General features: G+C 40.0%; 1 protein-coding gene across 1 annotated transcript in view; it reads right to left on the reverse strand.

The window, feature by feature from the left end:
• GABRA5 (gamma-aminobutyric acid (GABA) A receptor, alpha 5) overlaps nucleotides 1-25719 on the reverse strand; it is a 157662-nt gene that overhangs the window by 99003 nt on the left and 32940 nt on the right. Inside the window, exons 2-4 of the mRNA XM_006861875.1 lie at nucleotides 22541-22662; nucleotides 17097-17164; nucleotides 16772-16992 (exon numbers count right to left, since the gene is read on the reverse strand). Of these exons, the coding sequence (XP_006861937.1) occupies nucleotides 16772-16992; nucleotides 17097-17164; nucleotides 22541-22662 (411 nt within the window). The remainder of the gene's footprint in view (nucleotides 1-16771; nucleotides 16993-17096; nucleotides 17165-22540; nucleotides 22663-25719) is intronic.

The following is a 25719-nucleotide window of genomic DNA, read 5'->3' on the forward strand; positions in this document are numbered from 1 at the left end:
AAATCATTGAACAATATCATTAAAATCACATGCAAGTAATATTTTGCTAAATATAATTTTAAAATGGCAGCAACAGTACATTGACAGGGAACTGTCAAAGGTTCAAGTGGGATTCAGAAGAGGACATGGAATGAGGGTTATCATTACTGATCTCAGATAGATCTTGACTGAAAGCAGAGACTATCAGAAACATGTTTACTTGTGCTTTATTGACTATGCAAAGGCTTTCGATTGTGTAGATAATGACAAGCTATGGACAACATTGTGTAGAATGAGTATTCTGGAACACTTAATTGTGTTAGGAACCTGTACATAGACCAAGAGACAGGTGTTCAAACATAACAAGGGGACATGAGATCGTGTAAACTCAGGGAAGGTGTATGCTAGGGTTGTATTATTTCATCATACTTCTTCAATCCGTATTCACAGAAAATAATCCAAGAATCTGAATTATATGAAGTACATGGCATCAGGATTAGAACAAGACTCATTAATAACCTACAATATGCAGATGATACAATCTTGCTTACTGAAAGTGAAGAGGACTTAAAATACTGACTGACAAAGATCAAAGATCATAGCCTTTGTTATGGTTTGCACCTCAATGCAAAGAAAACAAAACTCCTCATCACCGGATTAATTAATAATACCCTGATAAATGCAGAAAGGTTAAAGTTGTCAAAGACTTCATTTTGCTTGGATTGACCCCCAACATGAATGGAAGCAGCAATCAAGAAATCAAAGGATGTATTGCATTAAGCAAATCTGCTTCAGTGGACTTCTTGGAAATGTTCCAGGCAAAGATTTCAGTTTGAGGGCTAAGGTGTGCTTGACTCAAGTCATGGTTTTTCAATAACCTCATATTCACGTAAAAGTTGGACAATGAATTAGGAAAACCATTGAAGAATTGATACGCTTGAGTCAGAAGAACAAACAAATCTGTGTTGGAAGAAATACAAGTAGAATACTCCTTATAAACCAGAATGGCCAGAGTTTATCTCTCATATTTAGGACATGTTTTCAGTAGGGACCAACCAGTCCCTGGAGAACGGCATCATGCTTGGTAAAGTGGAGGGTCAGCGAAAAAGAAGGAGACTCCCAAAGAGATGAATTGGCACAGTGGTAACAACCATGGACTCTGGTGTAGCAGCGTTTGTAAGGATGATATTGGATAAGGTGGTATTTCATTCTGTTGTACATAGGGTGGGTCACTGTGGGCCAGAACTGACGCTACAGCACCTAACAACACAACAGGACATCAGCAAAAGGTTGTTCAATCCCATCCTTGGCATCTCTCCAGAACATACTTTCCTGGTTAATGAAGCCCTACATCACTTTGGTTAACACTTCTTCCCTCAATTCCTTCTGCTCTCATGCAAGTCAGTCCCAATTCATAGTAACCCTGTATAGGATTTCCGAGGAGATTGAACCACCGACCTTGTAGTTCAAACCAACCTTGCGATTGTGTGTTTCTCCTATGTTGTTGTTGTTGTTAAGTGCTGTCGAGTCGATTCCAGCCCATAGCGCCCCTGTACAGGTTTCCGAGGCTGTAAATCTTTACGGGAGCAGAAAGCCTTATCTTTCTCCCGCAGAACAGCTGGTAGTTTCGAACTTCTGACCTTGCGGTTTGCAGCCCGATTCATCACCTTTATGCTACCAGATCTCCTTGTTTATCCTATGGTGGTTGGTGGTTATGTTCCGTGGAGTCGGTTCCGACTCATAGCGACCCTGTACAGGGTTTCCGAGGCTGTAAATCTTTACGGGAGCAGAAAGCCTTATCTTTCTCCCGCAGAACAGCTGGTAGTTTCGAACTTCTGACCTTGCGGTTTGCAGCCCGATTCATCACCTTTATGCTACCAGAGCTCCTTTGCTTATCCTATAGCGCCACATAAATTATAGTTTAAAAAAAGAAGACAGAAGAAAAAAACACTCATGCCTCCAGGGCAGCTGGGAGAGTTTCCAGGAGGGCGGTAACTCTGCCATTTCTTTCTCCAGCATTAACAGCTTAAATGTCAGAACCTTCACAACATTCGTACAGCAGTGTGAGGCCACTTCTCCTCAAAGAACTATGCCTCCTGCAGGCTTGACTGAACTGTATGACCATCTCAAACTCAGAGCATAGTTAAAACAACACATGAAACGAAATTGTCAATGTAAAAGAAAACTTTTTTAGTTGAAATTGCAGGTCTGGTTATTTGTGGTGCTGTGGGTTAATGCACTGGACTGCAAGGTCGGCGGTTCAAATTCACCAGCACTCCTTGGGAATCCTATACAGGGTTGTTACGAGTTGGAGCCGACTCAACAGCACTTAACAACAACAACAACACGGGTAAAGAGGGGAGGAACTTGTCTAGCTACCCTCTTAACGCTGTTAGTAGGTGTTCAGGGTGGTTCTATTCTGAGGAGGCCTTTCAGCAACTCAGAAGGAGCTCAGGAGAGGCCTTCTGATGTGTCTACATGGGGCCACCCTCCATAAATTCAGCACTTTATTTTCCCGGAAAATATCTTACTGAAATTAGTTTTCTTTGGGCTTTTGAAACAACCAGGCAACTCAAACTCTCTCTATCCCCTTCCTTCTAAGTGTTCTGCATGTGGCGCCACCTCGTGGATATTCTTATGCATGCTGGCTGAATAGAGCATCGCTGGTTACCTTTAAGGATTGGTTTTGGTTTTGTATTGGGCTGCTAACCACAGGGTCAGCAATTCGAGTCTACTTGCTGCTCCAGCAAACTCCTGATCTAGCAGTTAGTAGCCCAGCACTCTACACTGGTATCTGTATAGTGCTTCAGAGGTGGGTTTGAACTGCTGATCTTGCAGTTAATAATCCAGTGCTTATCCTACAGTGTCACACCAGGACTCCACTCAGCAGTAAAAAAGGACCATACACTCAGGGTTTTATATAGACCCAATGAGCTTATATTTGTGAAGCACCTGAAACATAATAAAGGCCACAGACGTCTTGAAAATGTGTTTGCAAACTCAAGTTGTACTTTCACTTCAGACATGTACCTGGAACCTGGATCATTGTGTGTTGTTGTTGTTGTTGTTGTTAAATGTTGTCAAACTGGTTCGAACTCATAGCAATCCTGTATAGGGCTTCTGAGGAGTGGCTGCTGGGTTTGAACCTCTGACCTTACAGTTCAAGCCACCCTTACCATCCAGTGCTTATCCTACAGCACCACGCCAGGACTCCTGGGGTCAAAGGGCCAGAAACCAAGCCAAGGCCTCAGTAGTAGCTGCCTGGGACTTACTATCCAATCTGTGCACAGATTACTATTGCTTTGACAGATTCTTATAAACTCAGAAACTTCTTGCAGAAGTAGATTTTTAGGTGGCTCGCTTCTGCCTGGAGGGAAGCTCAAGACTGAAGCCAGGGCAAGAGCCTGTGCTAGGCTCTTGCTTTTCATTCCCTGACCCTGAGAGTGGATAAGAGTATTTTCAGGGCTGGGACCTGGGGGGGACAAAGTGCTGATATGCCCCCATTTACAAAGGCTACTAAGGCACTCTTCTCTGTGCTCTGGAGTTCATGGAACTATAACAAACCAGACCGAATTGACTGCATGGTACATGGTTATAGACAAATAGCAAGGTAGAATAATTCCATTCATGTTTTCAAATCAAACATGAAAGAAATATGTATCAAAATGTCCTTTTTTTTTTGATCCTTTAAATGCATTTTAATCAAAACATAGACTTGAATCTTGATACCACAGCACTGAGCAAGTTTGGGAAGGAGCAGTTCTCTAGGTTCCCTGTCTAAGAACTGTAAAATAAAAGGTGTCTCAGGAGATGGCTGTGTCCCATTACCATTCATTCCTTCACAAACATGCATGAAGTTTCTTTTGAGGGAAGGCTAAAGGCCAGGCCCTGGGATTTCACAGAACATAAGCGATTACATGCCATACATGATCCTTTTCCAAACATTCTTAATAGGAAATGCAGAACTTCAAGAAGGAAGTAAAATGCAGCTTTACCCAGCAGGCTAGGAAGCAGTGAAGGGAGACAGCCGCGTCCAGGTAGGAGGTGGGTGGCCTCTAGCATATAGAGGCCAGAGGATCTGAAGGACCCTGGAGAAACCTAGGGTTCTCTATAATTAAGCAGACGCTGGTGGTATGTGTGGGTGAGGGCTGAAGGATGCCTAGCCTGGCAGATACAGAAAGGAAAACAGTGGCATGTGATGGAGGGGCCAGGTCTTCAAATTGAGGAATCAACTTGGTCCTCTATGAAGCCAGTCAGTGAGGAAGGGTATCTTGCAAGACACACTTCACCAACAGAATAAACAAAGCTGTTGTTACTAAAGTGTCAGGAAGGGAGTGGTCAGAGCAATCTCCCCTCTCAGTTTGTGGGGGTGAAACTGGTACCATTTTTCTAGAAGACATTTTGGAAATACATGTCAGAAGCCTTATCTTTTGAAGAATTCCTGGAATTTATCCTAAGGATATAGTTGGGTGCTTGCCTAAATATATGTATGCTGATCATAGTGATTTTTAGAGAAAAATGTAGGAACAACACAGATTTTCCTGTAAGGAATTACAGAGACAGGATATAGACGTGAAAAAATGTGACATATCATGAGATTTCAAACAGATATTTAATGAAATTGGAAATTTCAATATGTTCAATATATTTTAAATTTAAAAGTCACTACAAAATAGTTTTCAAAAAAGAGACTTCAAAATCTAGGCAAGATTATTTGTACACACACAACTTGCACATACTAATATATACTTGTGTGTCAACATAAAGGGTCTTCAAAAACCTCATGAAAGAATGGAATTTAAAATAATGGAATGTTTTCCATAAACTTTTGGAAGCCCCCAGTACATGACACAGACTCCTGGTATGACACTCTAGGATTGTCAATGGACTACGAGCCACAAGGTCGGCAGTTCAAGTCCACTAGCTGTGCCTCAGAAACCCTATACAGAGTTCCTATGAGTTGGAACCAACTCAACAGCACTTAACAACAGTACATGACACACACCAAAATATGAATAGTAATTTTCTTGGTCTTATCAGAAATGTATTCTATGCTTTGTGATTTTCTGTGCTTTGCAAATTTTTAATCAAATTTCTGCTTTGTTATCAAATAAATGTTTCCTAAAAATTTCAATACTTAGCTAAAATATCGACTGGTCTTATGAAATAAGGTTTAAACTAGATGCTGGCATGTACTCACACAAACATACAGCCATCCCCCAATATGTGCTATGTTGTTGTTAGGTGCCTTCGAGTTGGTACCTACTCAGTGACCCTATGCACAGCAGAACAAAACACTGCCCGGTCCTGGGCCAACCTCACAATTGTTGCCACGCTTGAGCCCATTGATGCTGCCATTTTGCCAATCCATCTCGCTGGAGGGGTCTTCCTCTTATTCTCTGACCCTCCACCTTACCGATATCCTTCTTCAGTGACTGGTCCCTCCTGACAACAAGTCTAAAGTATGAGAGACGAAGTCTGGCCATCCTGGCCTCCAAGGAGCACTCTGGCTGTACTTCTTCCAACACAGATATGTTTGTTCTTTTGGCAGCCCATGGCACTTTCAATATATACTATGAGGGAGGTTCAAAGTTTTCACGGAATAAGATAATTAAAAGTTAATGGAATTCTTCCACAGACTTTTAGGCATCTTCACGTATACCAGCTTCTCACTTACCAACAGGGTTAGGTTCCAAAGACTAGATCGTGAAGTCGGCATCAAGTGCGTGTCAGAAACTGCACCCTGGCTTTGGCATGGGTACCCTTCTTCCCTTACTATTGCTCACAATTCACTGGGCTCCCCGTACATCTGGTGTGGCATTGCAGGATAAGCACTGGACTGTTAACTCACCAGGGCAGTGGTTCAAATGCACCAGCTGTTCCTTGGAAACTCTACATAGGGTCACCGTTAGTTGGAACCGACTGAACAGCACTTAACAGATGTACATATGAGAATTTTATCTGTCTGTCTGTCTGTCTGTCTATCTACCAACCTATGTACCTTCCTATCATTCCCTTCAAATAAACCACTTATTTCATTAACTTATTGGATGCTGTCAGCTACGCCAGTGTGAAAAATGTAACAATACTTCCCCCCAGTGGTCATCCAAGGAATATGTGTATTACTAACTCAGACCCCAGCAATACTGCATTAGAAGACAAACACTGCAGCTCTACAGCATTAAAAGTTAATGAGCAAAAACTCATGACAACTATATTACAGAGTCAGGACTTAACTGTGACTTTTCCAAGCCCTCAAATCTATGTTCTTTAAGCTACATCTTTTTTTTCTCAATACAACAGTATAATGAAATCCTGGTATGGTTCTGTAGGAGATGCACTGGACTGTTAACTGAAAGGTGGGTAGTTCAAATCCACCAGTTGCTCCTCAGAAACCCTATACAGGGTCACTATGAGTTGGAATCAACCTGACAACACTTAACAACAACAAATAAATATAAATAATGTGTTGCTCAAAATAAAAACTATGCAGGAAAATCCCTAGTGTACAAAATAGACCGAATGTAGATTGTCATTGAGTACACTGTCAAGGATTGTTGTTAGGTACTGGCAAGTCGGTACTGACTCATAGTGGCCTTATGTACAACAGAAGAAAACACTGCCCGGTCCTGTGCCAACCTCACAATCGTTGCTATTCTTGAGCCCATTACTGCAACAACTGTGCCAATCTACCTCATTGAAGGTCTTCCTCTTTTTTGCTGACCCTCACTTTACCAAGCATTCTGTCCTTCTCCAAGGACTAGTCCCTCCTGATAATATGTTCAAAGTATAACAGGCAAAATCTGGCCATACTGACTTCTAAGGAGCCTTCTGGCTCTTCCAACACAGATCTATGTGTTCTTTTGGCAGTTTAAGGTCTTTTTAATATTCTCTTCCAACACCATATTCAAATGCATCAATTCTTCTATGGTCTTCTTTATTCATGGTCTGACTTTCACATACATATAACATCTTTGCTCCTGAACACTTTTAAAAGATCTTGTGCAGCAGACTTGCCTAACACAATACGTGGTTTGATTTCTTGCCTGCTAGTTACATGAGTGTTGATGGTTGATCAAAGCAAAATGAAGTATTTGACAACTTTAATCTTTTCTCCATTTATCTTCTTGTTATTTACTGGTCCAGTGGTGAGGATTTTTGTTTACTTTACATTAAGGTGCAACCCATACTGAAGACTGTGGTCTTTGATCTTCATCAGTAAATATTTTAAGTCCTTTACACTTTCAGCAAACAAAGTTGTGTGATCTGTATATCACAAGTTGTTAATGAGTATGCCAACCCCGATGCCACATTTTTCTTCATATAATCTACCTTCACGGATTATCTGCTCAGCGTACAGACTAAATAAATCTATGCAAGATCACTGATGCCTAGGATATTGAAGTTTATGTGTTCCATTTCATTTTTGTCAATTTCCAATATTCCTAGACTTACACTACATACAGTCCATGTTCTGATTATAAATGAATGTTTACAGCTGTTTCTCTTTATTATGAGTAGTGCCCCATCAGCAAATGAAGGTACCAAAAGCTTTACTCCATTTGTGTCATCATGGTCAACTCAAGTCCACTTTGAGGCAGCAGCTCTTTCCCAGTTGTATTTTGAGTGCCTGCCAACCTGAGAGGCTCATCTTCCAGCACTGTATCTGACAATACTCTGGTGCTCTTCATCATGTCTCAATATTAAATATTCTCATGCTGGCAGTGTTCCTCTGTGACTAAATATTCATAAGTAATCTGTCTCTCCTACTTTTGAATCTGTCTTTGTCTGGAAGCTCATCAGAAACCTGTCCACTGTGGATGACCCTGCTGGTATTTAAAATACTCCTGGCATAGCTTCCAGAATCATAGCAACATGCAAACCACCATAGTATGACAAACTGATAGACGATTGGTGGATTTTGCCCATAGCATCCTTCAATATTGCAAGTTGAGGATTGAATTTCTTCATCAGTTCCCTCAGCTTGAGAAATGCTGAGTTTGTTCTTTTGGTTTTCAAACTCCAGATCTTTCCACATTTCATTTATAATACCTGACTTGTCTTCTCAAGATGCCCTTTGAAACTTTCTATTCATCTCTTTCACCTCCTCATTTCTTTAGCATCTCTATGCTGCAGACCACGTTTCAGAGTCTCTTCTGACATCCATTTGGTCTTTTTCTTCCTTCTTGTCTTCTTAATGACCTTTTCTTTCTTCTAGTATGATGTCATCCCACAACTCCTCTGGTCTTCGCTCATTAGTGTCTAATACATCAAATCTGTTTTTCAGATGATTTCTAAATTCTGGTGGGATATGATCAATATCATACATTGGCTCTCATGGAGTTTTAAAAATTCTCTTCAGCTTCATACAAACCTGCACATGAGCAATGGACAGTCTGTTCTACAGTCAGCCCCTGGTCTTGCTTTGACTGATGATATGAAACTTTTCCACTGTCTCTTTCTACAGATGTAGTCGATTTGATTTTTGTGTATTCTATTTGGTGAGTTCCATGTGTCTTTTATGTTGTTTAAAATGTATTTGCAATGAACAAGTCATTGGTCCTACAAAATTCTATCATGTGATCTCCAGAATCGTTTCTGTCTCCAAGGCCCTGTTTTCCAATGACTGATCCTTCTTCTTTGTTTCCAACCTTTGCATTCCAATCATCAGTTATTATCAATACATCTTGATTGCATGTTAGATAAAGCAATTTCAGACTGAAGAAATTGGTAGAATTCTTCAATTTCATCATTACTGGTGTGTAAATTTGAATGATAGTGGTATCACCTGGTCTTCTTTGTAGATGTACAGATATTGTCCTATCACAGATAGCATTGTACTTCAAAAAAATGTTCTTTTTGATGATGAACGCAACGCCATTCTTCTTCAATTTGTCATTCCCAGAACAGTAAACCATGTAGTTGTCAGATTCTAAATGATCAATATTAATCCATTTCAGCTCACTAATGCCCAGGACATCAATGTTTATGTGTTCCATTTAATTTTTGACAACTTTCAATTTTCTTTGATTCATCTTTCATACACTCCATGTTCTGATTATTAATGGATGTCTACAGCTGTTTCTCCTCACTTTGAGTTGTGATCCACCAGCAAATGAAGGTCCCAAAAACCTTTACTCCATGCACGTCATCACGATCATTTCTACTTTGACTTGCATTTTGAGTGCCTTCCCACCTGAGAGGCTCATCTTCTAGCACTGTATCTGACAATATCCTGGTGCTCTTCATCATGTCTCAATATTCAATCTTCTATTGTTATCTTCTTCTATTCAATCTTCTGTTGTTAAGGAGCTCTGGTAGTGTAGTGTTTATGAATCGGGCTGGGAACCTTAAGGTCAGCAGTTCGAAACTACCAGCTGTTCCATGGGAGAAAGATGAGGCTTTCTGTTCCTGTAAAAATTTACAGCTCGGAAACCCTGTACAGGGTCGCTATGAGTTGGAGCTAACTCCATGGCACATAACCACCATTGTTAGCTGACAGTGTTCTACTGCATTTTCATTAACTAAATATTCAGAAGCCTTCCGTCTCTCCTTCCTCCTATTCTGTCTTAGTCTAAAAGCTCATCTGAAACGTGTCCACTGTGGGTGACCCTGCTTTAAAATACTGATGACATAGCTTCCAGAATCGTAGCAACATGCAAGCCACCACAGTACAGCAAACTGACAGAGAAGTGGCAGTCTCTCTAGCATAGTTTTACTAATTTCAGTGGGTTCTAGTACCCACAAGCATAAAGCTGTCAATATTCTGTATATTTGCCTAGATCATATTAGTACACAAATATGGGGATACTAGATTTTTGATGGAAACAGCTTCCAGTTTTCTCAGAGAGGCAGGAATGTATGGGGAAATCCTAGCTTCTAGGAAATTCTTTCCTGCCTATTTTAATATTCCACACAGGATATGTGGAGGAGACAACTTGCTTTTCAGCCAGCTGCACAAATAACAGGGTACTTTCTCTGGGTTGGTTTTCATTGTATCTCCTCAAATAGTTTGAATTTCAGAGGGTTGGGAGAAAGTGGGTGGGTTTGTTTGTAGGTAATTATCATTTCCAAGCTTGCTTGCTCATAAAAGAAATATATGTTGGCAATGGCTTGGTCCCTGGAAAACCTGACTGCCCAGAGGAGACTCTTTATCTATCAATTCTGTGTATCAAGGAGTGAAACTATCCCATGCTAGGTAGAAAATGCTTAACACTTCTCAAGTTGAAAGGACAGAAGAAAAGAGGATTCTATGGGCAAAATATTAAATAACACAGGAAACATCAAAAGAAGATAGAAGGAATACACAGAGTCACCGTACCAAAAATATTTGGTTGATGGTCAACCATTTGGAAAGGCAGAATATGATCAAGAACCAACAGTACCGAAAGAAGTCCCAGGTACACTGGAGAAAAACAATGCTCCAGAATTGCTGAAATACCAATGTAAATGTTCAACAAACTGATACTGCACTGTAGGTACTCACTCATCTCTGCCAAGACATTTGGAAGATAGCCAGCTCACCAACCAACTGAAAGAGACCCATAATTGTGCCTATTCCAAAGAAAGATGACCTAGGAGAATGCAGACATCATAAAACAACATTATTATCACATGTAAATAACATTTTGCTGAATGTCATTTAACAGTAGTTCAGCAGTTCATCAACAAGGAGCTGTCAAAAATTCAAGATGGTTTCAGAAGAAGACTTGGAACTACAGATATCATTGCTGATGTCAAGATGGATCTTAGCTGAAAAAAGAGGATACTAGGAAGATGTTTACTTGTGCTTTACTGACTATGCAAAGGCATTCATTCAACTGTGTGGATCATATAAAACTATAGAAAATATTGCAGAGAATGTGAACTTCAGAACACTTAATTGTGCTCATAAGGAAATGGCACATAGACCAAGAGGCAGTCATTAGAACAGAACCGAATAGTTTAAAATCAGAAGAGGTTTGGCTCAGGCTTGCATCCTTTCACCATGTTGTTGTTGTTAAGTGCCACTGAGTTGATTCTAAACCACAGCGACTTTATATAGGGTTTCCGAGGAGCAGCTGGTGAGCTTGAACCATCTACCTTGCGGTTCAAATTGATTTTGCAGTCCAATGCATTAACCCAGGGCACCACACCAGGACTCCTTTCACCATATAGCATAGTGGTTATGAATCAGACTGCGAACCTCAAGGTCAGCAATTTGAAACTACCAGCTGTTCCACAGGAGAAAGATGAGGCTTTCTGCTCCCGTAAAGATTTACAGCCTCGGAAACCCTATACAGGGTCGCTATGAGTCAGAACTGACTCCACGGCCACATAACCACCACATACTGAAAAAGCTGTGTGCTGAACAAATAATCTGACAAAGTATTTGGATTATATAAAGAAGAATGGCATCAGAATTGTCATTAACAGGAAGACTCATTAACAATCTGTGATATGCAAATAGAAACCTTTGTTTGTTGAAATCCAAGAGAACTTGAAGTATTTAGTAATGAAGATCAAAGATATGGATTCAGTATGAGTTGCACCTCAATGTAAAGAAAACAAAATCCTCACAACGGGATCAATAAACAACATCAAGATAAACTTTGAAAAGATTGAAGTTTTCAAGGATTTCATTTTACTTGGATCCACAATCAGTGCTCATGGAAGTGGCAGTCAAGAATCAAATGACAAATTGCATTAGGGCAAATCTGTTATAAAAGACCTCTTTAAAGTGTTAAAGAACAAAGATGTCACTTTGAGGACTAAAGTGTGCCTCCCTCAATCCATGGTGTTTTCAATGGGCTCAAAATCACGTGGAAGCTGGATAATGAAAAAGGAACATCAGAGAAGAATTGTTGTTGTGAAGAATATTAAAAGTAACATGGACTGCCAGAAGAATGAACAAATCTGTTTTGGAAGGAGTATGACATTAGAATGTTCCCTAGAATGGTGAGACTTTGTCATTTCCATGTTGTCAGGAGGGACAAGTCCCTTGAGAAAGACATTATGCTTGGTAAGGTGGAGGGTCAACAGAGGAGAGGAAGACCCCAAGTGAGATGAACTAACACAGTAGCAGCATCTATGGGTTCAAACATAACAATCATGAGGATGGTGCGTGACCGGACTGTGTTTTACTGCTGTAAGTTGGAACCAATTTGTATAACAACAACTTTGTATTCTGTACAGAATATAACAGATGATGTCTGGCAGAGTCTAATCTCTTGACTCTGTACTTGTACTTGAGCAAAGAAAGATCCCAGGCAGGACTGCTAGGCTGAGCTTCCCTCTGAGGGGACAGTGGAACCTTCCAGTTGTCTGATGTACAATTCTATGGACAGCTTTGTCTACCAACATTCATCATAGAGGAAACTGCTCAGTACTTCATAAGCTGTCCTCCCTTGAGAATCAAAGGAAAATGTCTGTTTCTCTCTTTGGAATCAAGAAGAGCTGGGCTTCTCCTGAGTGGTTGGTAGACTTTTGTTTTCATGCTAAAAGAGACCACCTACTAGCTAATAGAAAGCTCTTCAGAACTGAAATTTCAGATGGGTCCTAGACAAGAGCAAGAGACTATGTGGCAGATGTTTGAGAAGCAAATGCCACCAATGGCTTGGTTTCCCTTGGTCTCCTTTGATTCACTTAATTAAAGAATTCTATCTTGCTCCATTGTGTCTCTTTGAATGTTACTTTAAATGATTTCTGGAACATGGTGAAGAATGAAGATAAATAAATCCTATCCATGTACTCTCATAATCTCTATGAAGTTACTTTAGAAGTTCATTTTTTTCCCCATCATTTCCAGACTTATGTGTGAGAAGAACTAAGTGCTGGCAGCCAGGAGGCAGGATTGCAGAATGTGCCCTTTGATTGTTTAAATTGTTATATATTCCTGAGTGTTTTTGTATACACTCCCCGAAAAAAAACAAAAAGCAAAAACACCAAACAGTGGGAATGGAAGCAAATACTACTGAATGCTGATGCATGGAGGGGACTGTAATTATTGCAATGAAATGATTGTTTCATTGAACAAGATAGCCACGTTCTCCCATGTAAACTATCACCCAGTTCACATTAATAATAAAGTATATTACACAAATCCAAGTTTCTTGTACTCATATATTTCATCTTTTTATTTAAGTCTAGAGTCACTTTGAACTGCAAGGTCAGAGTTCAAGCTCACCAACTGCTCCCTGGAAAACCTATTCAGGTTCTTATGGGTCAGAACTGACTTGAACACACTTAACAACAGCAACAACAAAGTCATAAATAAAAAAAAAAGGGAGAAAAATTCAAAATATATAGCTGTTTTATTTGAAACTTTTACCTAATTTTATATTTTATATTCTTTCTAATGCTTGCTATAATGGCATTTTTGTACATATTTGTTGTTGTTGTTAGGTGCCATCAAGTTGGTACCAACTCAGTGACCTTATGCACAGCAGAACGAAACACTGCCCGATCCTGGGCCAACCTCACTATTGTTGCCACGCTTGAGTCCATCAATGCTGCTACTTGGCCAATCCATCTCGTTGGGGGTCTTCCTCTTTTTCTCTGGCCCTTCACCTTACCAAACATGATATCTTTCCCCAGTGACTGGTCCTTCCTGACAATATGTCCAAAGTATGAGAGACAAAGCTTGGCCATCCTGGCCTCCAAGGAGCACTAGCTTAGTCCATCTTCCTAATCATTTTCTTAAGACACGTTCTGCACGGGACTTATTGAATTAAAGTATGTCACCAGTGTTACAAGGCCCAACCACAGCACAGACAGGCTCTACTCCTGAAGCGCTCAATGTGGGAGAGGGATGGAAGATGTCACTCATCTTGTAACTAGTATTCTCACTAGTTCACCATCTTTGTTAAATCAATAAGGAAAAATGTAATCACATTTTAATACATAACACTTCCAAGTGGAACTATTTTCATTTTTTAAATGTATTGACTAAAAGAGGTTCAATATCAACTTTGCAGCTTATTAGCAGACTTTCTCTGCATAAACAATTGCTAATTACTGTTGACAACTTACTCTGGTTCTCGCTGGCTTCCTCCTGTGCCTGGCATTTTGATAATGGTTATGCCAAGGTCACGTTTCGGGGTTAGGAAAGTCCAACTGATGTAAAACCCAGAGTTACAAACCAACCCTTGTAAATCCTAGAGTATTAAAAATTTGAGGTACATACAATGGCTTGGAATAACAAACAAGTGCGATTTTGCAATATAAATTAAAACATCATTATTATTATTATTATTACTGCATTATGTTAAAGATGTTTTTGAGTATCTGGAAGTGTTTGGTTTTTTATGCATATAAAGGTGCATATATAGCATATGGACTACTGGTGTGATGCTATAGGATAAGCACTGGATTGCAAACCACGTGGTCTGCAGTTCAAACTCACCAGCTGCTCCTTAGAAACTCTGTTCAGGGTTGCTATGAATCGGAACTGACTTGATGGCACTTAACAACAGTAACAATTATAGCATATATTAAGACAAATGTATAAAACTATTCAGACTTAAGTTCAAATTTGACTAGAAGACAGATTTAGAAATAGAACTTGCTTGTAATCTAGGGACTGCTTATCTATGTCTGATAGTGCTTCATCCTTCACATTTGCACCCGTGGTGTATTAAACACAGAAAGTGCTCTGACTGACATTCAACTTCCTGCTGCTCTTCTTCCCAGCTGTGTGACCTGCACAGATCCCCTGATAGTTCTGAATCTTATTCTGAAATAGTGGGCCACACTCACAGCCACTTGTAAGTATCAACAGAGCATGTGACAGACATCCCATGGTCCTCCTAAAGTGAAGCTATAAGTTTTATGATATATTTTTTAGACTTCAGACCTAACTGTATTCCCTCAGGAATGTGGTTGTTGTTATGTGCCGTGGAGTCAGTTCTGACTCATAGCGACCCTGCACAGGGTTTCCAAGGCTGTAAATCTGTACGGGAGCAGAACATCTTTCTCCCGCGGAACAGCTGATAGTTTCGAACTGCTGAGCTTGCGATTCGCAGCCTGAATCGTAACCACTATGCTACCAGAGCTCCTTAATAAGAACCAGAAATGAATCGGGGATAAAAATGCGATGGGGCCTGGGAGTACTTTTATTCTATGAATAAAACCCAGGCACATGGCAGGCTAACCAAGTGTTCTTCCAACGTCACATTTGATTATTCCTGGTAGCGTAGTGGTTACAAATCAGGTTGTTAACCTCAAGGTCAGCAGTTCGAAACTATCAGTGGTTCCGCGGGAGAAAGATGAGGCGTTCTGCTCCCATAAAGATTTACAGCCTAGGAAACCCTGTGCAGGGTCACTATGAGTTGGGACTGACTCCACAGTACTTAACAACAACAACCCAATTCTTTAAGGAGCTCTGGTAGTGTAATGGTTATGAGTCAGGCTGTTAACCTCAAAGTCAATAGTTTGAAACTACCAGTAGTTTCACAGGAGAAAGATGAGGCTTTCTGCTTTTGTAAAGATTTACAACCTCGGAATCCCTCTAAGGGTTGCTATGAGTCAGAACCGACTCCATGGAATGTAACCAGCACCACCCAACCCTTTATGATGCAACCTGGGGTCAAGCAATCTGTCAAGCTATCATGCTGTTTTCCCAGACAACTGATCAGATGGCATTAAATTCAGGTCTCTGCCTGTGTTTTGGTGGTGAGCTAAGCACTTAACTATTAGCCAAAAGTTTGCTAGTAGTTCTCATCCAGAGACACCTTGGAAGTAAGGCCCGGTGACCATCTTCTAAAATATCAAAGGATTGAAAAGCCTGTAAAGTATGGGTCTCCTCAGAGCACAAGTGGTTACTTGTGTTGAGTCTGAATCCACTCAACAATAACAAACAAACAACAACAGCCCAGGACTTCCTTTCAGCCTTCCAATAACGTCAACTTTACACAAATGCATGCATGCTTTTAAATCTTAAGGTCCACAGAAACTCTGAAATCTATAGAGGAGACATCTCACTGGACAATGTATTGATTTACTCAGAGGCAATATGTAATTCAGAATAAAAGATGATGGTTGTTGTTAAGTGCTGTTGAGTTGGTTCTGACTCACAGCGACCCTGTATAGAGTTCACGAGGAGTGGCTGGTGAGCTTGAACCATCAACCTTGTGGTTCAAACTGACTTTGCAGTCCAGTGCATTAACCCATAGCACCATACCAATTAATGATCATTTAATTGGAGTACTGGTGTGGCACTGTAGGATAAGCACTAGACCACAAGATCAATTTGAACCGCAAGGTTAGCAGTTCAAATTTACCAGCAACTCCTCGGAAACCCTGTACAGGGTTCCTATGGATCAGAACCAAGTCAACAGCACTTAACAACGACAAAAACAATGATTATTTAAAGTGAAAATAGTAAAATTTATCATTGGAATGCTTGAAAAAAGGCATACCACAAATGGGTTTTTTAAAAATTCAAGATTGTAAAACTGCAACAAAGAGAACTTTCCTAAGATAAATTAATAAAATGAAATTGCCCTGCTGCATAAGCTGGACCACAATCCCAAAGATGTTCTTAACCTTGAACCAAACAAACAGAAACAGCAAAATCTTTGAACCCCTAGTAAGCCGGAGAACTAACCTACATTGGTACAAGACGGTCAAAAGGTAAAAAAAAAAAAAAAAAATACACTGCCATCTCTACTGTTCCCCTTGACCAAACCCCCAAACCAAATCTCGCCTGCTTATGGCAGCCGGTCTCTGCTGCCTGCGTTGTGTGCCTGCTTAGCCCTGGGCTCCGGCCCCTGGAACTCAGCAGGACACACTGAGCCCACCCTCTTCACATTACCGCATGGTGTAGAGTAGGGTGCCATCGTCCTCCAGCCGCAAGAGCTTGTTGGGTGTTGTCATGTTGTGTGCAATAGACTTCTTCCCATTGTGGAAGAACGTGTCTGGGGTCCAAATTTTGCTGGCAAGCAGGTTATTGAGAGGAAGGCGTTGCATTGGCCCTTTGAACTGCAGTCTTTCATCTTTCCAGCTTTGTCGGAAAAACACATCTATGGTATATTCCTAAAGCAATGGGAGATGCTAATTACAGTGAGTGGAAGAGGCCCCTGGTGAAGCTTTTCACTGTTTATGCAGGTTGATGGTGTCAGGTCAGTCCTGGTACTTACCATTTCTGTGTCAGACACGGGGCCAAAGCTGGTGACATAAATGTCAGTCCTCACCTTAGTGATTCGCTCTGAAATACAGACACAGTATGCTGGTCAGTCACACTGCACACAATGAACACACTTTAGGCATTACGTTTTCATTCTGAAAGCATGCTCACTCTTGCATCCAGAGGACTTTACTATAATTCCTGAGTATATCTGGACAAGCTAGCAAATACCACATGAAATCAATGATTCCATGTTGTAACATGAAGTAAAATGCCCATAACATAAGGAAACTGTGTGGCCTTCATTAGACCTCTGCGCTCTCTAGGAGTGGCCTTAATCAAACATGGTTTAAGTCCCATGACTCTGAAGAATGTTCCTAAACACTTCTGTTTCAGTTTCTCATCTACAAACTCAGAACAGTATTAACTACACCTCATTGTGTACTCCCATAAATAGAAGCTTTAGAAGGCATCCACAATTCACAAAGAGAAAGCATCTCTAATAAAAACCCCAATCAAAATTGTTGGTACTGTGTCATCTTAGGGAAAGGATACACAAAAAAGTGTTGATTATGTTTTGGGGGAAAAAAGATATACTTGCCTTTATGTTATGTTTTGTATGTTGCATGAATTTAAAAATTGTTTTAAATATAAAAAGCCATAAAATGTTAATAATATTGTAGAAAAATCGTGTGTTACCTAGCAACTCTCAGGGCCATGAAAAACCTTCTGGTCTCATGCAGGGTCCATATTCAAAGTGCATTATTCAAAATGAGTAGCAGCAACTGAAAACATTCACTGAGTGCCCACACTAAAGACCCAAATTGTATAACAGTATTGTTGTGGTCCAAAGGACCCCCTAAGTGCCGCAATACCATATTTGCATGGTGCATGTCTGACTGTGTGCATTGGTTTAAATAAGGCTTGTTGGTTTTCATGCCTGCCTGTTCCTCCTCCCATGTTCTCCTATTGAATCTTTGGTGTCCAGCTCAGGAAGGACACAGAACTTGTGGCTGGATGAAAAAGTGACAGAGCAACAGAGGTCATTCAACTGGCTGCTGAATGTTTTCAGCATCTGGGGGTTACTGAAAGTGACTAGATCGAATGTAAATACATAACACTGTTGGAGTGCAGATATCTGGGCATGTAAGATGAAGGAAGGTATTGTCCCATTTGGAATGTTCTTGATAAAATGGTGAAATGAATCTCATCATGGAAAATCCAAATACTAGCTAGAGAAGAGCTAAATCTTTTATAGGACAGTGACATGTGCCAAAGGGTTCCTACTTCCATTATCTATCAGTTTGTCTTACTGTGGTGGCTTGTACGTTGCTGTGATAACAAAAGCTACACCAACTGTATTTTAAATATCAGAGGTCATCTCTGCAAGATAGGTTTCAGAGTAGTTTTCAGACTAACACAGACTAGGAATAAGGAGAAGCAGTTCCTTTCTGAATGGGTGGCCACTAAGAACTTTCTAAATAGCAGTAGAACATTGTCTGATATAGTGCCTGAAGATGAGTGCCTCAGGTTGGAAAGCACTAAAATATAATTGGGAAAAAAGTGCCGCCTCAAAGTAGAGTTGCCCTTAATGATGTGAATGGAGCAAAGCTTTCAGGACCTACATTTGTTGATGGGGCACAACTCCAAATGAGACTAAACAACTGGAAGTCCATTAACAATAAGAACGGAAATGTACAAAGTATGAATTTAGGAAAATTGGAAGTCATCAAAAGTGAAAGGGAATGCGTAACAATCAATATCCTAGGAATTAGTAAGCTGAAATGGACTAGCATTAGCCATTTTGAATCAATCATATGGTTTACTATGTCAGTGAGGACTGATGTCACATTCATGGACAAAAAGAGCATTTCAAGATCTATCTTGAAGTAAAATGCTGTCTGTGATAGGATACTATCCATAAGCCTACAAGGAAGACCACTATTATTCAAATTTACACACCAATCACTAAAGCCAGTGGTGATGTACTAGAAGAATTCTACCAATTTGCTCAGTCTGAAATTTATCAAACATGCTACCAAGATGCGTTGATAATTACAGGTGATTAGAATGTGAAATCTGGAAATAAAGAGGAAGTATCAGTGGTTGGAAGGTCAGCAGTTCGAAATTACCAGCTGTTCTGTGGGAGAAAAATGAAGCTTTCTGCTCTGTAAAGATTTATAGCCTCGGAAACCCTGTACAGGGTTGCTATGAGTTGGAACCGTCTCCATGACACATAACCACCACCACCACCACCATTAGTGGTTGGAAGATACTTAGTGATAGAATTCTGCAAGACTAGTGACTTATTCACTGTAAATTATTTTTTCAACAACATAAAAAGTGACTAAACACACAGCCCTCACCAGATGAAATACACAAGAATCAAATTAACTACATATTATGGGAAGAGATGATGGAGTAGTTCATTATCATCTGTCCAAACAAGGCCAGAGACCGACTATGGAAAAGACCGTCAATTAAAACAACTTCACAAGAGCCAAAATATGACCTTGAATATTATTGCTGTCTGCCTTTGAGGGTTTCCAAGAGTGGGTGGTAGGTTTGAACTGCCGACCTTGTGATTACCAGTCCACTTCTTATCCTACAGTGCCAAACTGGAATTTGGAGACCACCTCAAGAAGAGATTTGATGCATTAAATACTAATGACTGAATATAAGAAGAGTTGTGTGATGACATCAAGAACATTATACATGATGAAAGCTAAGGTCATTAAAAACACAGGGACAAAAACAGAGGGAATAGAAGAAGCAAGTGCTGTTGAATGATGATGCATGGAGGGGACTGTAATCATTGCAATGAAACAAAATATGATAGGATGAGTGTAAAGCTTAAGTTATCCCACGTAAATTATCACTCAATCCACAATAAAAACTTAAAAACAAACAAACAAAAAACACAGGAAAGAAAGAAAAGACCAAAATAGACGTAAGAACAGACTCTAAGGCTTGCTTTTGAATGTGAAGAAGCTAAAACTACTGGAAGAAATGAGGACATAAATGAGCTGAACAAGAGCAATTCAAAAGGCACCTCAAAAAATCTAACTAAAATATTAAGATGAAGTGTGGAAAGACCAAGAGTTAGAAAACAAAAATGGAAGAATATACTCAGCAGTTCTCAAGCTGAAATATCTGAAGAAAAAAAAATAATAATCAAGCCTCAGCTTGCAACGTTGAAGGATTCTAAAGGCAAAACATTGAATGATGAAGGAATCACTGAGCCACAAAGATCTGGTTGATGTTCAACCATTTCATAACGTAGTATATGATCAAGAACTGATTAAGGAAGAAGTCCAGCTGCACTGAAGGCATTGGTTAAAAACCAGGGTTCCAGGAATTGATGCAATACAAATGGAAATCTTTCAACAAAATGGTATAGCACTGGAGTCTCTCACTCATATACGCCAAAAAAGTTGGACAACTGATTGGAAAAGAATCACATTTTTGCCCATCCCAAAGAGAAGTGACCCAGTGGAAAGCAGCAATCATCAAGAAATATAATTAATATCACATGTAAGTAAAAATGTGTTGATGATAATTAAAAATGGGTGCAGCAATACATTGACAGGGAGCTGCCAGAAATTCATTGCAGAGTCTAAGAGGATGTAGAACACAGGATAGCATTGCTGATGTTAAATGAATCTTGGCTGAAAACAGAAAATACCAGAAAGATGTTTACTTGTTCTTTATTGACTATGCCAAGGGACTTGATTCTGTAGATTTTAACAAACTATGGAAAACACTGAGAAGACTGGGTATTTCAGAACAGTGTGTTCAGGAGGAACCTGTACATAGACCAAGTGGCAGTTGTTAGAACAAAACAAAGAGATACTGAATGGTTTAAAATAAGGAAAGATGTATGCAAAAATTGTATTCTGTTACTAGACTTATTCAATTTGTAGACTGAGCAAATCATACAAGAAGCTGGAGTATGTGAGAAGAAGGGGTCATCAGTATTAAAGGAAGACCCAATAACAACCTGCATTCTGTAGATGACACAACTTGGCTTGCTGGAAGCAAAGAAGATTTAAAATATTTACTGATGAAGATCAAAGATTACAGCCTTCTGTATGGACTGCACCTAAAAATAAAAAATAAAAAAAGCAAAAATCCTCATAACTGAATGAAAAAATAATATCATAATAATGGAGAAAAGATTGAAGTTGTCAAAAACTTCATTTGCCTTGAATCCATAATCAGCACTCACACACACAAAAAAAGTCAAGAAATTAAACCATGTATTGCATTCTGCTGCAGCACTGAACTGTGAATCGCAAGGTGAGTGGTTCAAACCCACTAGCTGCTCTTTGGAAACCATATACAGTGTCACTCTGAGTTGGAATCGACTCAGTGGCACTTACAACAACAACAATTATAGTAGGTAAATCTGCTGCAAAAGACCTCTTTAAAGATTTAAGAACAAAGATGTCACTTAAAGGTCTAAGTTGCACCTGACCCATGCCATGGTATTTTCACTAGCCTCATATGCATGTGAAAACTGGACAATGAATAAAGAAGACTATAGAAGAACTGATAAATCTGAATTACGGTGTTGCCAAAAGAATATTGAGAGTATCATGAACTGTAAGAAGAACAAACAAATGTGCATTGGAAGAGACAGTCAGAATGCTCCTTTGAAGTGAGGATGCATTCTAGGCCTTCATCTCTTGTTCTTTAGGCATGTTTGTAGGAGTGGTAAGTCCCTGGAGAAGGACATCATGCTTGGTAAAGTGGAGGGTCAGGAAAGGGTGGAAGGTCCGCAACAAGATGAACTGATACAGTTGTACCAACAATTGACTTCAGCATAACAGTTGTGAGCATGGTGCAGGACTGGGCAGGGTTTTGTTCTACTTGACGGCATCTAACAACAACAAGGGTCCTTATTACCTAACAGAGCAAGTTCCAATGGACTGTGTTGGAACCTGCTAAAGCCAAGAACATTTCTGCCTAGAAATGAAACAATAGTGAGACAACCCTTAACTATAAAATTAAGCTGTAAAAATGTGTCCTGAAAGCACATTCCATTAGAAATTTTTTTTAAAAAAATCAACTTTCATACAATCAATGTGGATACTATGACCCCAGTACAAAAAGCGCCTGCATGTACCAGTGAATTTCTGGAAAGAACTGTCTTAAATAAAATATGAAGCTGATACCATTTTTTTTTTTTAACATGGGTTCTCTTAGTTTTAATAAATCAAAGAACTGGTTGGAGATTCCTCTTTTAAAAACTGGGAGTGTACAGGGATAGGTTAGGGAGACCCTGCTTGTAGCTTCTTTCATGTGGAAATAAACACAGACTCTAGATCATGGCAGGGAGGCTATCTCAGGAAACTAAATTTCCTCACTTCCTGTGTCACAGCATACAAGACCTGACGCTGGATTTCAGCTTTTTCTGGGGCAGCATGGTTTTCATGATGAGAAGGGTCCATTCACCTCCAAGACCAGGTCTAAGCCGGTTGTCGTAGCCATCCAAGAGCCCATCTAGGATCCTGGTAAATATGGTGATGTTGTCATTTGTCTCAGCTTTGACAGAACTTGTTGGCACCTGTGAAGAGCTTTTTAACAGATAAAGAAATATTTAAAACTTGCGTCAATTATTGCTTAAAGATTCTCCTCAAATTAAAAAACAAAACAAAAGCAAACAGCCCCATGTTCAGATAGAGAAACCAGAAATTGTCTAGGTTATTGGTTTAGAATGAAAAGTCTTCATTCTTGAATCTCTAGAGTGTGTATTGGCTTGTGCTGGTCTTCTATCAACCGAACAGAATACTCAAACTCCCCATGAATGCCTTGATTTTGAGGTCAGCATTTTAGCCAGTAAAAATAAATAAATAAATAGCACACCCAAGGGAACCTAATCCTCTAAATTATTTCAGAAGTTGGGTTTAAACACAAAAAAGCTAAGTTCACCTATCTTGTTGTGAAGGGTATGTCTAAAATATGCAAGTTGTTGTGGAGGGTATGTCTAAAATATATAAGTTAAAAGATACAGTTGGTACCATGGATTGAATTATTTCCTCCTAAAATGGCTATTGATGTCCTGGTGCATATACTTGTGAATGTGATCCTACTTGAAAGTACAAATCATGGAAGTATACACTGGGTCCAAATCTAATCAGTTCTGACTTATAGAAAGAGCAAGATAGACACAGAGACACGCACAGAGGAAATTCAAAGTGTCATGTGAGGACCCGTCTAAAAGCAAAACAACATAAAAAATCTCCAGTATATACCAGAAACGAAGAGAAATGCCCACAGAAGTAATCAACAGGCCTGAAGCCCATATTGGTACTTCTGTACCTAGAACTGTGAGAAAGTGACTCCTGTGTTTCCAAGCCACTCACCTGCGGTACTTCAGTTATGATAGCCAGGTTGTTGTTAAGTGCCCTAGAGTTGGTTCCAACTCATAGTGACCCTGTATAGAGTTTCTATAGAGCAGCTGGTGAGACTGAACCACTGACCCTGTAATACAAACCAACCTTGAGGTCCAGTGCTTTATCCCACAGCATCATACTGTTGTTGTTGTTGTTGTTAAGTGCCATCGAGTCGGTTCTGACCCATAGCGACCCTGTACAGGGTTTCCGAGGGTGTGTAGGTAACTACAATAACTGTGGTGCACAAATTTTACTGCATCCTTAACTGGGAAGTTTGCACAGTGAACAATACTGAATTTGTGTTCATGGTGAAATAAATTATCTAGTCTGTGAATTTTGGAGGGATTCATATACTGTCATCATTGCCAAAGCAGAGAGTGGAGGTGTTGTGAATCTGAAATATTCTTCTGAAAACCCTCACTTAGGTTTAGTGACAATGAAACCCTCTGATGAAAGATTTGAAAACATGGTACTCTGTGTGACGCAACATGTCCAAGTCCAGAGGATGAAATGAAACTTCCCAGGAAAGCAGACCTGACTCTTTAGGAAATAAACATAAAGGACATTATTGATTTGTTTCATTAAGTGTACTGATCCAGGCTCAAAAAGTCCATGGAGATGGAGACTAGTAAGTGTGCTGAGCAGACCTGGAAGAACTGAGGAACTTATTAGGGAAAAGACATTGACCAACCAGAAGACACAGCACATGTAAATATACGGACCCACTTTGTCTCATTATGGGTTGAATTGTGCCACCCCCGCCCCATACATGTCAATATCCTAACCTGGTACTTGTGAACATGACATTGTTTAAAAATTACATCTTTAAAGACATCAACAGTTAGGCTAATGTGAGGTCATCCTGGAGTAGTATGCATACAAATTCAATCAGTGAAATTCTTCTATAGGAGAAGAAGCACAGAAACAGAGAGGATCGCTGGCTGTCAACAGAAGCTAGGAGAGAGACAGGAAACAGAGTCCTAACAAGGAATCAACATGGCTGACCCATTGATTTGGACTTCTAGCTACTATACCACTCCTCATCTGTCAGTTTGTCACACTGTGGTGGCTTGCATGTTGTTGTGATGCTGGAAGCTATGTCACTGGTATTTTGGATGCCAGCTGCATCACCCATGGTAGACAGATTTAGGTTGAGCTTCCAGACTAAGACAGACACAGGTAAAGGAGAGGTGGATTACTTCCCAATGTTTAGCCACCGAAAGTCTTATAAACAGTAGTGAACACTATCGGATGTTGTTGTTGTTAAGTGCCATCGATTTGCTTCTGACACATAGCAATGCTGCATAGGGTTTCCAAGGAGCATCTGGTGAATTTGAACCACCAACCCTGTGATGCACAGTCCAGTGCTGATCCTACAGTGCCATAACAGTAGACCACACTATCAGATAGCACTAGAATACTGAACATTGAAACGTCATGAATTGCACTAAAATATTGTACGATATAGTGCCAGACGATGAGCCCATCACGTTGTAAGACACTTAACACTGGGGAAGAACTGATTCCTCACAGAAGACTTAGTGATGACAGCATGAATGAAAGCTTTTTGGACCGTCCTTTGCTGATGGTACACAATTCAAAATGTGGAGAAATGGCTGTAAAAAATCCATTAATAACTGGAATGTATGAAGTATGAATCTAGAAAATTCAAAGTTGTCAAAAATGAAATGGAATGCATAAACCTTGATATCCTAGGTATTAGTGAGCTGAAACGGACTGATATTGGCCATTTTGAATCTGATAATCACATGGTCTACTATGCCAGGAATGACAAATTGCAGTGAAATGATGTTGCATTGATTATCAAAAAGAAGATTTCAAGACCTATCTTGAAGTATAATGCTCTGTGATAGGATAATATCAATACACCTACAAGGACGATGAGTTAATACCACTATTATTCAAAATTATGCACCAACCATGAAAACCAGTAATAATGAAACTGAAGAATTCTACCACTTCCGGTTTGCCAGGGAGGCCAGGTGGTGCAAGTGAGTGGGGGCTCCGGGATCGGGGGAGGGGAGAAACTCGCGAGTTAAACCTCCCAGGTAGGAATTCACAGTCTCACGGCCCGCATAAATCTTAGTGCGCCAAAGCCTTAGACCCGCTTCTTTGAGAAATCACTGTGCAAGGAATTACAGGCTTTTTAAAAGGGCGCCGCGGCATCCCTAGCTCCTTTGGGCTTGAGGGGGCAGGGCGGGAACCAGCTCGTGCGGA

Source organism: Chrysochloris asiatica, unplaced genomic scaffold (assembly GCF_000296735.1).
Source record: "Chrysochloris asiatica unplaced genomic scaffold, ChrAsi1.0 scaffold00044, whole genome shotgun sequence".
Lineage (NCBI taxonomy): Eukaryota > Metazoa > Chordata > Mammalia > Afrosoricida > Chrysochloridae > Chrysochloris > Chrysochloris asiatica.